General features: G+C 45.2%; 1 protein-coding gene across 1 annotated transcript in view; it reads left to right on the top strand.

The window, feature by feature from the left end:
• sae1 (SUMO1 activating enzyme subunit 1) overlaps window positions 1-3801 on the top strand; it is a 123000-nt gene extending 119199 nt beyond the window's left edge. The window contains exon 9 of the mRNA XM_069907933.1: window positions 1165-3801. Coding sequence (XP_069764034.1) covers window positions 1165-1257 — 93 coding nt within the window. The 3' untranslated portion in view covers window positions 1258-3801. The remainder of the gene's footprint in view (window positions 1-1164) is intronic.
• The last annotated feature ends 13326 nt before the right edge of the window (window positions 3802-17127 follow it).

Genomic DNA, 17127 nt, shown 5'->3' with positions numbered 1-17127 from the left:
TAATCTCTTCTGTGTGATGCCATTGAATATATCTGGTAAAGCTTAGTTCTGTGCTATTGTGCGAGGCCAGGGGTGGCCAAACTTGCTAATGTATGAGCCACATAGGATAAACTTAAAGTTGTATGAGTGCTGCAACAATCACACAATTGTAAACAGCAGCTTGTACATTTCCTGTCTCAGACAACACACCTTCTGTTCCGGGGTATAGGACGACTCTGTAAAGGATGATCCCCAGAAATTCCACCCAGAATGTGGTTTTGAGCGATACCCTTTGTATAAGTCGCCCCCCATAAAAATAAAATATGGCACTTACCACTAACCAGTGGATGCTGTTAAAAGCAAATCACAATTTATCATTTAAAGGTTTAAATTTTATTTGGAAATTTTAAAATAAACCACTGTCGGCTCCTATAGAGGCTGTTTAAAGCCTGTACAGACAGGGTCGGCGTCAGAAAAGTCTTAGCTGTGGGGGGGCATTAGGGTTGCCACAGGGGGCACAATCTGACGTTCGAAAACTCACTCGGGGGTGGAAGTGGTGCTGTCTACCATAAACTTTCCCCCTCCTTCCCATTTAACAGACAAATGCTCTGCTTATATTGTGTGGAGGTTAGTGACGCTAGTGGTGGGGGGGGTAGGTCACAATACCTCGTTTGGGGGTCAATCCCCCTCTTGACGCCAACCCTGTTTACCGGGACTTTGCGAATAACTAATAGGACGTGCGCAATATTGTATCGGAGCCGGCAGGAAGATGGCGGCAGTGTTGCGACTTCGTCATCAAGGTACGGAGTTTAGACCCTTTATATGGGACGACCACAATTTTAAGGTGAAAATATTAGTTTGAATTATCCTACACAATCCAATATATGGTATTGCGCACATTATATCTCAGAGAGCCACATGTGACTCGAGAGCCAGAGTTTACCCACCCCTGTACTAGGCTATGACATCAGTTAAACCTTAAAAGTTTGAGTCAGCCATGGTTGCCTCCTTTTGCCCACTGCTGGATTTGTGGTGTAGTAAATGGAGAGCAGTGCAGACCCTCTCTGGAGCATCATAAGTTTCAGAGGAAGGTTGTGACTGGAAATGTGACTCCAATTTGCTACTCTTTCTGCTGTTGCAAGTACAGAGGGAATAGCTCACAGTGAATGTGTGTGTTCTTTGCAGGCCTTATCCCGGCGAGACCCTCCTCACAACAACTTCTTCTTCTTCGATGGGCTCAAAAGTAATGGGATTGTGGACTGCATTGGGCCTAAATGAGGAAGATCAGATGCGAATAGGGTGCCCTAGTCTTCACGGCCAATAAAAGTAACCGCCTGCAAGCAGCGATGCTTAGAACAACCAATCCATGTTACCATGTAAAAGAAAGTGACATCATTTAGACAAATTGGATCATAAATATCCAAGCAAATGCAGCTGTATGGGTTTTCACAGATACAGTTTATCAGTGAAACCTGTCCCTCATGTAGATCTACTTCAGAACAATCTATCTGGTCACGTTCCTGTTGCTTGAAATTAGATAATTTCAGTGTCCCTATAAAGGTCACATACCTACCCCTTGATATCCATGCTAGAAAATACCCATCTACATCACTGAGGCCTACAGCGTGGCAAGCTATTTACTGATGTTTACCATTCCAGCTGTAGAGTAATTAATCTTAGTGCATTGATTAATATTAAGCAGTAAACTCGTCATCTCACCTTTTTCCTAGCCCATGCTCCCTATTCTTTGCAGGATCATGCTTTTGACATTCGTATTTGATTAAATACCACCTCGAACAACAAGACTGCCAGTCCCTTTGTTTTCCTTAAAACGCCAAGGCATCAATGAGCAGCTCTGCTGAAGTCCGTTTGGGTCCATCCGACCTCAGTCCTCCAGTGTGCCAACTCCTTCAGCTGTCATTGCTGGCTGCAACTCATTCAGACCTTTTTTTTCACCTCAGAGTCAACTTCAAGTTCCATTCCAGCGACTCAACCAAATGTATAGACTGCATTCCCCAGTGCCTAGGGAGAACTGAACTGTCAGAGATGATCATTTTTCCAATGCTCATGTGCTGATTATAATAATAGCCCCATGGTTTAAATATCTTTTTTTAAAAATTGTATTTAAACATACAACACGGTAACAGGCCCTTTTGGCCCATGAGCCTGTGCCGCCCAATTACACCCAATTGACCTCCAACCCTGGTACATTTTGGTGGGAGGAAACAGAGCATCTGGAGGAAACCCACTCAGACACAGGGAGAGCATTGACACCCCGGTCCAAATTGCTGGCACTGTAACAGCATTGTGCTGACCGCTACTCTAACCGTGCCGCCCTCTCTCTCTTGAACTTCTAAAACTTCTCTCTCTGGTTAGCAACCATCAAAAGTTCTTTGCCTCTTGTCAGTTCAGCCCTCCATGCACAGGGTTGTTTCAAGGCTAACACATCCTAGGTGTGAACTGGCTTAGGATTGGAAGAATACGAGGCTGGAAATGTTCAGATGATGAGTCCCAGGAACATGAATTTATGATTTGCATAATTACCAACGGATGATGGTCATACTTGAGGCCTGAAGCATGCCACACAGCTGGTTTCCTTTCGGAGGTATTCTCGCAGGAGTCGCCATCTTTGCAGAGAGGAAGGTTATTCGCGATGTCCATTTGTCTTAATGAAAAAAAAATCACATCTCCAGCAGAAATATTAGGAAATTATTGTTGCACCTGAAGCAGTGTTGTTCAGGATTCTGGATTGCTTTCAAATAAATAATTGAAATGATGGTTAACTCAGGATTCCAGACACTTCAAGCAAGCCTGATGGCCTTGGAAAACCCATAGTGGAGTCGAGAGACTGCAGGAATTTGGGCCAGCAAAGTAACAAGTTAAACAGGATAGTCTCCAGATGACGGGATTATAGCGTACACAGAAAAACTCAGCAGATCACGCAACATCTACGGGAGGCAAAGGGTGACCATCATTTTGGGCCTGAGCCCTTCTCCGAAACATTGTTTCTATCGATGCTGTGTGACCTGCTGAGTTTCTCCTGCCTTTTTGAGCATTGCCAGCAAAGTAATATCAATATTTTTTTTTACTGTTGGATCCCTTTTGAGAACTTGGCAATTATGCAATTGTCACTGAACAAGCCAGTGTGTGACATTGAAAGAACTCTGTCCTCATTCCAATGAACTTCATTGATGACCGGAGGTGAGAGGATTGTTGTGACAAAGGCTGCCAGGAGAATTTTCTGCAAAACCAGTTCTTCACCCTGTAATAGCTGAAAGATCACATAATTGTACCACACAACCAGGTAATGATTATATTGCTTATTTAAAGAAGAGAGGCCTTGGGAAATTCTGTCTTTCTTGGGTACCATAATGAACTCTGTGCTTATGGTCTTGATCAACTTGATAGTTGTATCATTCTCTGAGAACAGTTTGTTAAACTTTTGTCTAAAAACATATTTCTCAGGTATTTCCAGGCTTTGCAATGAACTCTGGGCTAAAGGTGTTACTGTTTAGTCACATTGTCAGTTATGAAATACATGGTTGGCATTCACAGTACAATGCACACATAAGGGAATGTTATGTAACAGTGCCTGTCTTTCAAAAGATAGATCTCAATATGCGAAGAGATTTTTTTTTCCCCCCCAAAATGACCCTCAACTCTTCAGCATTCAGTCCATGCACAAGTTGTTTCTTCAGTCAGGTTTGAATGCAGTAATAACTTTGTGAGAGTCTTCTGCGTTTTGCAGTTTCTTGAAAGTTTTGTAATATTGCAGGGCAGTTTTTGCTCCATAAATAAAGTTGAACTTTTTTTTTATTAAAAGTGCCTTTTCTTACCTTGACCTGAGCCTAAGCACAGAGATTGGGATGTACAGGAGTGAATCTCAGTGCTGTCCCATGCTTATTGTTTCCATAAAATTACGACTGGAACGCTACTATTAACTTGTTACACTGGATGTGTACTGGAACTTAAGAAATGGGAGAGACATTGAAACATGCCGTCCCACAATCTGGCTCCACCGTTTAATAAGACTATGCCTTGATCTGATCATGTCTCAGTAACATGTTCCTTATTGTCTCTTGTAACCTTGTAGACAAAAAAACCTATCTCAGCATGAATATATTCTGTGACTCAATTTCCACAGTTCTCAAATTCAAGTATATTTGTCTTCCGATTGCACCAATACAACCCGACGAAACAGCGATCTCTGGTCTACAGTGCAAAACTTGAGTACAGGTAAAGACTTTGCAACTGAGAGGAGAAATTCCTTTTGCCCTACTCTGAAACTGCTCCTGGTTGGTTCTTAATTTCTTCTGAGGGAAAAGAAACATCCTCTCAGCATCCCCCTTGTCAAGCCAACTCAGAAATATACGTATGATTCAATAAGAACGTTTCTCATTCTTCAAGACTCCGGTGAGTATCAGTGCAACCTGCTGAATTTTCCTCATAAGTCAATCCCTTCATTCCAGGCATCAACCTTGTAATCGTTTGCTGAACTGCCTCCCAATGTATCCATGGCCCTTCTTAAGTGAGAAAAAAATGAACAGTGTGATTTTCATTTAATTTGTACATTGTTTTGGGAAAGTATCGGGTTTGGTGGATTCACAGAGAGACAAGTAGACAAAAGTCTCACAATCAAGGGTAACTTTACACATGAGAATGAAACAGGGGAAGACATCAAATGGTACTTAATCACTCAACTAATAACTACTGGTATATAGGTATTCACTTCGGATCCAGGTGGGACTTCTCTACTGGTGGCCGCCTACCCTCTACACGGTACTAGACTTAAATTCTATAATGGTGTAAGCGGGCACAAGGGTCTTCGACACCAGCAGCTACTTACCCTACCTCACTCTCCCACACATGTACAGACTCACATGTAGGGACTTCCAAACAGTCTCCCGATTCCCTGTACTAATGAGGGTGCGGCTCTCTGCAGGCACTGATCTATTGCAGTTCCACTAAGTGTGGTGCACACCTTACTCATGACTCCGCAGTAGTGACCCGACGTGGGGTGCTGTTTGTGGCTTGGACCAAGAGGCGGAGAGAGCATTTGTTATAATTTATATGCCTCTGAGCTGGGTGTCTGACCCATGATGACACTACATCATTCAAACGAACCAGCGGAAAGATGTATTCTTAATGGGTGGGAAGAGTCCAACCTTGTGGCAGGTGATGCGACCTCCGACTAGGTTCCAGACAGGGAGGTCATTTGGTCCTCCGCAATCCAGACATACAACACGGTAACACCCATGAGCCCATGCCACCCAATTGACCTATAGCCCCAGTATATTTCGAACAGTGGGAGGAAACCAGAGCACCCTGATGAAACCCACACAGACGTGGGGAGAACGTACAATCTTACAGACACCGCAGGATTTGAACCCTGGTCCCGATCGCTGACGCTGTAATGGCGTTGTGCTAAACACTACTCTAACTGTGCCGCCCTGATTCAGATCACGTTGCAGTTACGGCAAAACAGATTCAGTGGGCGAGGTTCCTTTATTATGTACTACATGAAATAGTTCAACGTTGCCTGCCATAAAGGCAGACAAAGAGGCTCCGCTAGCATTGCCAGACACACCCAACAATAAGAGAGAGACTTACTCTAAGGTCTCCAGCTCTGATATCATGCCAACTCCCAATGAAACTCTGAAGCAAAGGTCACAGGATAAGGCACCATCTTTCATATGTTGTGAAACCATGGCTCATCTGGTCTCCAGGTGCACCTGTGTGAGTTTTTTTTAAATTAAATTTAGACATACAGCACTGTTACAGACCAATTCAGCCCACAAGCCCCTGCTGCCCATTTACGCCCAACCTACACCCCCACTCCGGTATGTTTTGAACGGTGAGGAAACCAAAGCCCCCGGGGAAAACCCACACAGACACGGGGAGAATATACAAACTCCTTGCAGACAGCGTGGGATTCAAACCCAGGTCTGGTTCCGATCGATGCCCTGGAGCTATCTCTGGTTGAGGACACTTCTGCTCAGGGTGCACGGTTAGTGCAACGCTAATATGTAGCCAGCAACCCCAGTTCGAATCCAGCGCTGACTGTAAGGAGTTTGTACGATCTCCCCATGTCTGCGTGGGTTTCTGGTTTCCTCCCACCATTCAGAATCTATCGGGGGTTGTAATTGGGGGCATCATGAGCTTGTTGACTGAAAGGGCCTATTCCCAAGGTCAATTTTAAAATTCAATTAAATTATGTCAGTGCTGTTTGAGAGTTTGCGATGAACATTAAGACTGATTATGTTTCAAAAGTATTTCACTGGCTTGAAAGCATTTTGGAATATCTTAAGGTCATGAAAGGATATAGGTACAGGAGTTATGGTTTCACCATCTTGTGGTTTACACCAGTGCGCTTTCAGAAAATTATGCTTTTTTTTTTAAATCACACAGCACTTCCTTGTAGGAATTTATTTTAAAACGGGTTTTATATTTTGCTGGGTGTTCCTCTGCACTGAAACCTGCTTTGGTTCCAGACATTGCGTTCATTGCTGTTGCCATGAGATAGTCCAAACACTGAGGCAGGCTTGTGGCTTGCCTGCAAAGTAAACAACTGTTAGAAACAAAAGTGCTCTCTCCACGTGCCCTCGCTCTGTTTACCGATCAGAATCAGAATTTACCAGAATTCATGGGCATGAGCATGTCGTGAAATTTATTGTGCAAACATTTATATAAACCACATTTCAAAATAATTTTTAAAATGCAAGTAAAAGACATGGTGAGGCAGTGTCTGTGGTTCATTGTTCATTCAGGAATCTGATGATGGAAAGGAAGAAGCTGTCCTTGTGGCTTCAGACTCCTGGACCTTTCCCCAAGAGTGAAGAGGGCACGGGCTGGGTGGTGGTGGGGGGGGGGGTCCTTGAGGATAGAGGCTGCTTTCTTGAGACACTGCCTCTTGTAGATGTCCTTGATGGAGTGGTGCCCATGATCTCACAGACCGAGTTAACGACGGAGTGAAGAGGGCACGGGCTGAGTGGTGGTGGGGGGGGGGTCCTTGAGGATAGAGGCTGCTTTCTTGAGACACTGCCTCTTGTAGATGTCCTTGATGGAGTGGTGCCCATGATCTCACAGACCGAGTTAACGACCCTTTGGAGTTTTTGCCCTGAGCATTGGGACCTCCGTGACGCAACCAGCAGAATGCTCTCCAGGGCCCACCAATAGAGGTTTTTGAGAGTCGTTGGTGATGTACCGAATCTTCAAGCTCCTCACAAAGTAAAGCCGCTGGCCAGCCTTCTTTGTGATCGCATCGATATGCGGGCTGGTTCTTCTGTATTCCTAGCAGCCAGTCAGACTTAACCCCTTTGCTGCCTTGATGCATCAGGATCTCCCCTGCCAGTTGTCAGGATTTCTGCTTTTTGACATTTTTAGCACCGAACCAGGCCACTAAAAGCTGCAGGGAAGATAGAGTGCCAATAAGTGCTAGGTGTACTGAGGACGGGTGATGAGTGACAGGCAGAGACCATAAGACATTGCAGAGACCTGAAAACAGCTAAGGCCATCACACATACCAACTCCCCCCCCCCCCCCCCACTGCCCATCAACTCTGCCTTTGCCTCCCACTGTCTCAGAAAAGCTGCCACCCTAATCCCAAACAAACTCGTCTCTAAATTTCGAGATTGTAGGCATCGCCATTCCCTTCTGTAACTGGATCCCCGATTTCCTGCCCTATGAAGGTACGAGGAGAGAGATGGCTGCAGTTGAATGGAGGGTCTGCGCAGTCATGGATGTATGTCGCAATCGGGAATTGGTGACAAAGCCTTCCCAATAATACTCAATGCCGGTCCCTGTAAGGCTGCATGTTTTGCCCCTTGCCATAGCCCCTGTATGTTCGTGGCCAAACATTTGCTTGAGCTCCATCTAGAAATTTGCAGATCTCAAACAATGAGCTGGGAGAATAGGAAAAAGGCAGAGACTGGTGACATGGTGTCAAGTGCACGGCCTCTCCCTGAATATCAGCAAAATAAGGGCACTGATCATAACTTCAGAAAAACAGGGAGGAGCACACAACTCCCTGGGCACATCAACGGTGCTGAGGTGGGGAGCTTCAAATTCTTAATAGCGACAGCGTGCCCTGGCCTAACTGCATCAGCAACGGATGTGGGAATCTTCCAGTGGTGGATCTTTTGTGCCCACCAAAGAGATTGTGGTTTATTGTCAGAGTAACGTGCGTGTCACCTTGTGGTGGAGAAGCTTGTGTGGTCCTGAGATCCCGAGAACGATGCCGTCTGGAGCTATGCTCCTGGTCGGGTCACCCATGGCGGTAAGGTCGAGGGTGAGGTCCCTGACAAAGAACACTCCAGCCACGTCCTCAATGGTGGGGCAGGCTCTGAACTCAACAGCTGTGAAGGTGGACGAAGCCTTCAAAGAACCTACCATCTCCATTCATTGTGGTTTTCCTGCCATTGGAACTAGTTAGATAGTTCATGAAGTATCGTGCGCTTCTTGGAGCGCAACATCAAGTACACGTTAAACAAATACACGCACTGGCGTCTTCGCTCTGTGAATCAATGGAACGAAGGCCATCATCCTCGACCATGAAGGATAGTCATGATGAGATACGTGACATCACATCCAACTTTGAGATCCTTTCTCCTGCAGTCCAGGCAGAATGATCACTTACTGGCAGAGCAACAAAACTGGACTCAATGTTTACATGTAAACAGATAAAGAAATGTAACCAAACTGACTGTGCAATACGGAGAAAAAGTCAAGAGTCCGTAAACGAGCCCCTGATTGAGTTGGTCGTTGAGGAGTCTGACAGTGGAGGGGGAGCAGCTGTTCCTGAACCTGGTGGGTGGGAGTCTTGTGGCACCGAGACCTCTTTCCTGATGGCAGCCACGAGAACAGAGCGTGTGCTGGAGGGTGTGGAGCCTTGATGGCCGCTGCTGCCCTCTGACGTGCAGCGTTCCCTGGAGATGCTCTCGTTGCTGGGGAGGGTTTTGCCGGTTGACGTTTTGCCTGGGCCGTGCAGATTCTTCAATGCAGTTTCCCAATCAACTGCAGCCAACTCTTTCCTCGTACCTTCATAGTATTTGTTTATATATCGCCCAGATTCGGATTGAACGGTGTCACCTAAATTGCAATTATGTGCCCAATGTTTGCTGCCCAATGCTTATTCAGAATTCCACCCAAATGAGTTTGAATTCTAGATCTTGATCTGTTGAACCACTTCTGTACGGATTGGCAGTTATTATTAATCAAGCAACCTCGTCGCCCTTTCTCATTTACTTGTTTTTCCTCAATGTCAAATGATCCTCATCTTTCAAACTTGCATCCATCAATTTCCTTGGTATCCTATCTAGCCTTAATATAGTCAGCATTTCACCAGCCATCATCTCTAGGGTAAAAGAATTCTGAAGATTTCTAAGCAAAGTTTCTCATTTCACTTTTAATTGCACGGCCCCTTATCCTGTGAGCATGTCCTCAAGCTCCAAACTTTACAGCTAGAGGAAACCATCTCCCCGCATCGGCCCCATTCAATCCTCTCAGCAGGAGCTTGGAAATATAACCACCTGCAGGTTTCCCTTCAGAGTCTCAAGTCATCCTGGCTTGGAAATTTATCACCATTCCTTCACCATCACCAAATGTCAGTGGTGTGTAAACTATTGGAGAGGATAGGATTTATAACCATTTGGAGAAGTACAGTCTACTCAGGGATAGTCAGCATGGCTTTGTGAGGGGAAGGTTGTGCCTCATGAGCCTAATGGGCATTTTGAGGAGGTAACAAAAGAAATTGGAGGGTAGGGTGGTAGAAGTGGTTTATGTGGATTTTAGTAAGGCATTTGACAATGTCCTCCATGGGAGACATTCAGAAAACCATGGGATCCTTGGAACCTTGGGTCTGCAGATTAAAAATTGGCTGGCATGTCGAAAGCAGAGAGTGGTAGTGGATGGAAAGTATTCTGCCTGGACGTGAATGTCTCATGGAATTTTGCAGGGTTCTGTTCTGGGACCCCTGCTCTTAATTTATTTTTAAATAAATGACCTAGATGAAGAAGCGGAAGTATGGGTAAGTAACTTTGCGGATGATATGAAGATTGGAGGGGTTATGGGTAGAGCTGAAGGTTCCCGTAGTTTACAAAATGATATAGACAAGATGCAGAGAAAAATGACAGATGGATCTCAATCTGGATAAGTGTGAGGTGATGCACTTTGGAAGGTCAAGCCAGAAGGCTGAGTACAAGGTTACTTAAGAGTGTGGATGAACAGAGGGACCTTAGGGCCCAAATCCACACATCTCTCAAGATTTCCGTGCAGGTTGATAGGATAGTTTAAAAGGCCTATGGGATACTGGACTTTATTTAATAAGGGGATTGAGTTCAATAGTCAAGGGATCACGTTGCAACTCTACAAATCTATGGTGAGGTCATAGTAATGTGTTCAGTTCTGGTCACCTCATTAGAGGAAGGATGTAGAAGCTATGGAGAGGGTACTGAGCAGATTTACCAGAATGTTACCTGGATTTGAAAATAAGTCTTGTGAGGCAAGGTTAGCAGAGCTGGGACTTTTTGGAGCAAAGAAGGATGAGAGGTGATCTAATAGAGGTCAACAAGATTCTGAGAGGCATAGATAGGGTAGACGGCCAGCACTTGTTTCCCAGGACAGGAGTGGCAAACACCAGATGAAATCTGTACAAAGTGAAGGGAGGAAATTTTAGGGGAGACGTCAGGGGTAAGTTCTTTTTTACACAGAGAGTTGTGAGGGCCTGGAATTCATTGCCGGGGTGGTGGTGGAGGCTGGAACAATAGAGGCATTTAAGAGATTCTTAGACAGGCACACAGATGAAAGAAAAATAGAGGGTTATGAGGCAGGAAGGGTTTAGTAATTTTTGGTAGGAATATATAGGTCGGCCCAACATCGAGGGCTAAAGGGCCTGTACTATGTAATGTTTTACGTAATGTAAGTGGTGGGGAGCCAAAACATGGAAATGCTGGAGGAGCTCAGCTGGTCTCATGGCGTCCATAGGAGGTTAAGATATAGAACTGATATTTTGAACCTGAGCCCTTCTTTAAGGTACGAGTTTAAAAAAACACAGGCAGAATTGAGGGCTGAGGAGAGCAAGGGGGAAGAATGGGAGGGGGAGGAGTCCAGACCAACAGGCAAAATCTGATAAGAGGAAAGGTGAGAATTAATTTTGGCTCCGTGAAAGGAGACAGAGGGAAAAGGAAGAGAGAGATAGAGGACGTTTAACTGGTCCTTTACAGACTGTATGGAGCCATGGGCAGGCGGATTAGGCAGTAAGACCTCGCAGGGGAGCACTATGTCTCCATTCCCCACTCTCCCTGGGACTGCACCAGTGGTAGCCCCACCTTTTCTTAAATTCTCATCAAATCCCTTCATATTAACCCTTCTTGTGTCTCTCCAATCTCCCACAAACTTCAACCCTCTTTGCTCTCTTCCCATTCCGGCCTCTTAACTGTACTCAAATTTGACATTTTTTCCCCCATTCTCCACAGTGTCTTCGGCAGCTTGGCACAGGGTTCTGGAATTCCCCTTCCTAACCTGTCTCCTTCAGGGCGCTTCTGCACCTCGGAGCTTTTGGGATTGGTACAGTGGCACAACGAATAAAGCTGCTGCCACACAGCTCCGGGGTCCCTGGGTTAAATCCTGACTCTCGGTGCTGTTAATGTGGAGTTCACATGTTCTCCCGATGTTTTCTGCCGTGCTCTAGTTTCCTCCAACATGCTGAAGACACACAGGTTGTTTATTGGCTCTTGTATGTTGGTTGTGTGGCAGAATCTGAGGGGAGATGAATAGAATATGGGAAATACAATTTTGGAAGAAGAAATAAATGGGCAGATTATTATTTGGATCAGAAGAAAATTCAAAATTCAGAAGTGCAAAGGGGGTCCTCATGCAGAATACCCTAGAGGTTAACCACCAGGTTGGATCGGCAGTAAAGAAGCATTTATTTGGCATTTATTTCAAGAGGAATAGTGTATAAGGGTAAAGAGGTGTTGAAGACACTGCATTTGGAGAACTGTGTGCAGTTTTTGGCCCCCTTATCTTAAAAGGACTGTACTGATTTTGGAGAGAATTCAGAGAAGATTTTCCAGGATGATTCCTGGAATGGAAGGGCTGACGTATGAGGAACATTTATCGGCTCTTGGACTCTATTCATTGGAGAGTAGAAGAATGAAAAGGGATTTCAGAAACATTTCGAATGCTGAAAGGATTGGACAGAATAGATGTGAATAAGATGTTTCCTTTGGTGGGTGAGTCCAGGACAAGAGGGCACAGTCTGAGAATTAGAAGATTCCCATTTAGAACAGAGATGAAGAGAAATTTCTTTAACCAGAGGGTTGTGGATTTGTGGAATTTGTTGCCACGGACAGCTGTAGTGGCCAGATCATTGGGGGAGTTTAAGGAGGAGATTGATAGGTATCTAATTAGTCAGGGGATCAAGGGATAGGGGGACAAGGCCAGAAATTGGTACTAGAGGTGAGAATGGTTTGGCTCATGTTGGAGTGGTGGAGCAGATACAATGGGCTGAATGGTCTGCTTCTGTTCCTTAATCATGAATAAAATAGTTGGGGGTGGGATGAGTATAAAAAGAGTTGCTGGATGTCAGTGTGGGCTGAGAGTCTGCTTCGGACCTGCACCTACCCTCCTCCCTCTCTCTTCCTCTTTCACCCACTGTTGTGTCGGAACTTTTAATCATCTGACCTAATACTTTCTCATGTGGCTTTGCATCAGATTTTATTTGATGCCAACCACTCTGGGTTACTTAACAAATAAGAACGGGAGTTGCTGATGTTGTCTTTGGCTGGCAAGGTACTCACTAAAATGAACCTGCCCCCAGCGTGTGACCCTTCCCATTGTTGGAATTGGCAGAGTGTTACGGAGTCCAGAGGACCCCAAAAAACCAGCAGGAATAGATATGCACCACAACACAGGGTTACTTAAATAAAAGTAGTTTTTAATTATATTTGAACAAGAAAACAGAATTAAACTCTAACCTATTACCTAACCTACTTAATTCCCCCCCTCTAATACTAAGTGCAGGTGTGTGTAATATGTATAGAAGCTTAGAAAATTTCTTTGGATCACAGTTCAATCTCACTGGTTACAGGCAATTCTTGTACTGTGCACAGAAGTTAGCATTAACAAAGTTCACCAGTCTTTGGTGCTTAACAGGTAAATGGTTACCACTCAGGAGGGTTCTTGTTGGTTTTCAGAGAGAGGGAGAATCCTTTTGTTCCAGGACATCCACACCTGATTCCTGTTTAATCAGTCTTGCTGACGAAACCAGCCCCCTTCAGGGTTCTCCAGATGATCCTCCTTCTTTCAGGTCACCTTTCAGACAGTCAGTCTTCTCCTTTGACCAGACAGTCTTCCAAAAGTCTGCCAGCTTTGTCCTGGAACTGTTTTCTGTCTCTTCTCTCTCTGAGAGCAAAACTGTTCTGTCAACCTGCAAAAATCACATGCTCTGCCGGTCCAGCTGTGTGCTGCAACTTTGTTGCTCTTTTTGCAAAAAGCACTCTGCAACAGTCCTGCAACTATTCTGTGTTTTAAAAGGTGTGTGTGCAACCTGCTCTACTAATCCTTCCCAAAACCACTGTAAGTACTCTGTCACACAGAGGAACTTCTTTTGTTTTGCAAGGATAAAGTGAAGGTCCCCAATTTTCACAGATTCAGTCACACTATTGGGTGGTTACAATTTGTTGTGTGTACCTTCAAGAATTACTACAGTTTTGATTGCGTGTGGTATGCTTGCATCTGAGTGTGAGAGGTCAAGGAGAGTAAAGTTCGGACCAATTTAATTATCATTGCCGTCTGTTGACCACAAGTGCTGGAGGGATATCAAGGAAAGAACAGGTGGTGTACACCTGAGATACCTAAAGACCTGCCTTTTTCTAAAGCATCTTTTACATCTCGGGGTTCTGAAGGATAGATTAAATGGACGGCCAGCACCTTTTTCCCAGGCTTCAGTATAAATACTAGAGGACATCCATGCAAAGTAAAGGGAGGAAAGTTTATGGGAGACAGTGGGGGGGGGGCGTTCTTTTTACACGGGGAGTAGTGGATGCCTGGAATGCATTGCCGGGGTGCTGGTGGTGTCTGGTACAATAGGGACATTTAAAAGAGACGGGCACATAGCTGCAAGAAAAAAAGAGGGAGATGGGAGTGAGGAAGGGAAGGTTCCAATTGCTGAGTCAGCTTTTAAGAGTCAGAACAACAGCAGAGGCCGAATGGCCTGTACTGTGCTGTAACCTTCCAGGCTTGCGACCATTGTGGGGAGTATGGCTCTCAGTGTGCGGTCAGCAAGCGTCCTCCTGAAGCCTAGGAGCAATAGAAAAGAGCAGCAGCATCTGGTGGGGAGAGGAGTCACGGCTCTCCCGCCCACGGGGTCCAATGCCCAGGCTGACGGCTGTCAGCTCTGCACAGGCTTTAAACGGCCCGTTAAAGGACCTGACGGTGGTTTATTTCAAAGTCCCGCAACCATGGGGGTGGGTCTGGGCCCAAGGTTACGGCGTCTGTAATCGGCAGTGGCCTCGAGGAGCAGCACACTGCAGGGAGGCGGAGGACTGCCCCACCAGAAAATCAGGACACCCACCCCCCCCCCCCCCCCCCTGAACTGTTTGAGAAGGAGAAGACCCACGGGACGGTGACCGCAGCGACGGGCCTGCAAGGGGCTGAAGAACACACAAGCTGCGGGACTGTTGGCCACTCGAGGTGATTAACCCACACGGCCTGTGGGCTGCTGGCGACTGCGGTCGAGGGGCTCGCACCAGGCTGGAGACTGGCTGAATGGGTGCGAAGGGGCACTGAGAACTTTCTGATCGTGACAGAGGTGTGCATCGGGTTGCCCTGAAGGCTGTGCAGCCGCTCAGGTTGCAGAAGCACTGGAGGCGAATCCGCGGACACTCAGTGACTCTGGGGGATTCTCCTTTGCTTCTCTTTCTCGGGCTGTAAGGGGTGCTGGGTAATTTCTGCCGATAGCGAATCTTACGGCGGGTAGACGAAAGCAAATTTCGTGTCACATCACAATTTCTGTTTTATTACACGACAAAAAAATAATCTTGAATTATCTATTTCAGTGATAAATGTTAACCAGGGCACAAAGAAAGGCCGCCTGCTCTTCATGAGGCAACAGTTTAATGTCTCATCTGAGCAACAGAATTTCTGGCCGTGCCGATCTCTCAGGGTTTTTTACACAGAGAAGCCGTCTCATTCCCCAACTCACGATCCATGCAAAAGGGGAACCAGAAAGGTGGATTCAGTGTTCACGCTGAAAGGGGATCGCTGAGTCCTTTCACATCTCAAACATAAATCTGATGATATTAAATTAAATCTTTTTAATTTTTTGAGGAGTTAAATATAATTGATATAAAAAAATTGTACCAATCTATATCTCGCATTAATAATTTTGGTCATATTATCTTTACATAACATTCTCCAATCATTTTTTAAAATTTATTGGCACATGTAGAAAATGTATACATCGCCAAATGCTATGTCAAAATTAACACATACTATTTTATCATTTTTTCTCCCACCCCCCCCCCCATAGAAAAGCCCCAAAGAAAGGAAAGAAAGTGAAAAAGATTAATTATATAAATGATACTGGATGTTATCTTATAATTGAATTGTAACCTAATCATATTATCCTCTACAACTATGAATATATCTACTGGAGATAAGATATGCAGGTACACAATCTGGAACCCGTGGGGGACAGTGTGTTCCGAATTTTGGATTTTTCCAGATTTCAGAACAAAACCCAGCTGCCCCAGATTTCAGCCCACCCGAATTGTGCTGCTGTATCCACCCCCTTCCAGTCGTGTTGCCATCTCTCTCTCTCTCTCTCTCTCTCTCTCTCTCTCCGACCCGCCCACCCGAGTCGCACTGTCCTCTCTCTCTCTCTCTCTCTCTCTCTCTCTCTCTCTCTCTCTCTCTCTCTCTCTATCTCTCTCTATCTATCTATCTCTCTCTATCTCACCACAAAGTGGTGACTCTCTGCCTGCCTTACGGTAGCCACCCGAGTCGCACTGGCATCTCTCTCCCCCCGCCCCGCCCACCCGAGTCACGCTGCTGTCTCCCCCCCCGCCCAAGTTGCGCTGCCATATCTCTCTCTGTCTCTATCTCTCTCTATCTCTCTCTCTCTCCCTCTCTGCTGTACCAGCACCAGGAAAAAAATGCCGGTTTTTAGAGCTTTCCGGATAAAGGATTGTGTACCTGTATAATAAACAAAAGCGCAACCATATAATATATACTACTTGATCAAATTCATATAAAAGAATATTATAAATAATTTAGCAATAATAAAATAAGAGCTTGAGATAAGGTGAGGCCGGCGAATGACGTGCTCGAGCTCAACACTACCAATTAACTTAGTGTAGATCTTTATAAAGTTATAACACCAATCTGTTGCATCCAAATTCTCAAAAAAATTATCATATTTGTTCTTTAAATTATATGTCATCTTTTCCAAAGGTATACAACTTTACATTTCACCATACCATCTATCTAATACTAAGTCAGTGTCCATTTTTCAAATCATTTTCATCTGTCTAATATTTCATCTAATTCAAACTGTCTTGGTAATCTTAAATATCAATTGGAAAAGCTTTAACCTGATAGTAACAAAATAAAGTATTATTCGGGACGTTATATTTTCCCTTCGTTCGTTGCGATAGGTGGGGAGGGAATGAGTGCACGAGGGAATCATGGAGGGAGCGGTCCCCGCGGAAGGCCAAGAGTAGAAAAGAAGGAAAAATCGGTCTGGTGGGGGGGTCATGTAATAAGTGCTGGAAATTCCGGCAAATGAGGCGTTAGATGTGGAGGCTGGTGGGGTGGTAGGTGAAGATGAGATTCAATGTTATTTGTATCTGGGGGCAGAGAAGGCCAGAGAAGATGGGTGGGAAATGGAGGAGATGCAGGTGAGGACTGAGTTATGGTGGGTGGAAGGGAAGCCATGTTTGTGGAAGAAGGCAGACATTTTGGAAGATCTGGACTGGAAGACCTCATCTTGGGAACAGATGCAGTGGAGTCGGAGAAATTGAGAGAAGGGGGTGGAATCCTTGCAGGGTGACAGGGTGTGAGGAGGTGTAGTTGTTGGAGTTGGTGGGTTTGTAATATATGTCAATGGAAAGCTTGTCTCCCGAGATAGAGACAGAGAGATCCAGGAAG

The sequence above is a fragment of the Narcine bancroftii genome, chromosome 13 (genome assembly GCF_036971445.1).
Source record: "Narcine bancroftii isolate sNarBan1 chromosome 13, sNarBan1.hap1, whole genome shotgun sequence".
NCBI classification, from domain to species: domain Eukaryota; kingdom Metazoa; phylum Chordata; class Chondrichthyes; order Torpediniformes; family Narcinidae; genus Narcine; species Narcine bancroftii.
This window is presented reverse-complemented; position numbering and strand designations above follow the sequence as displayed.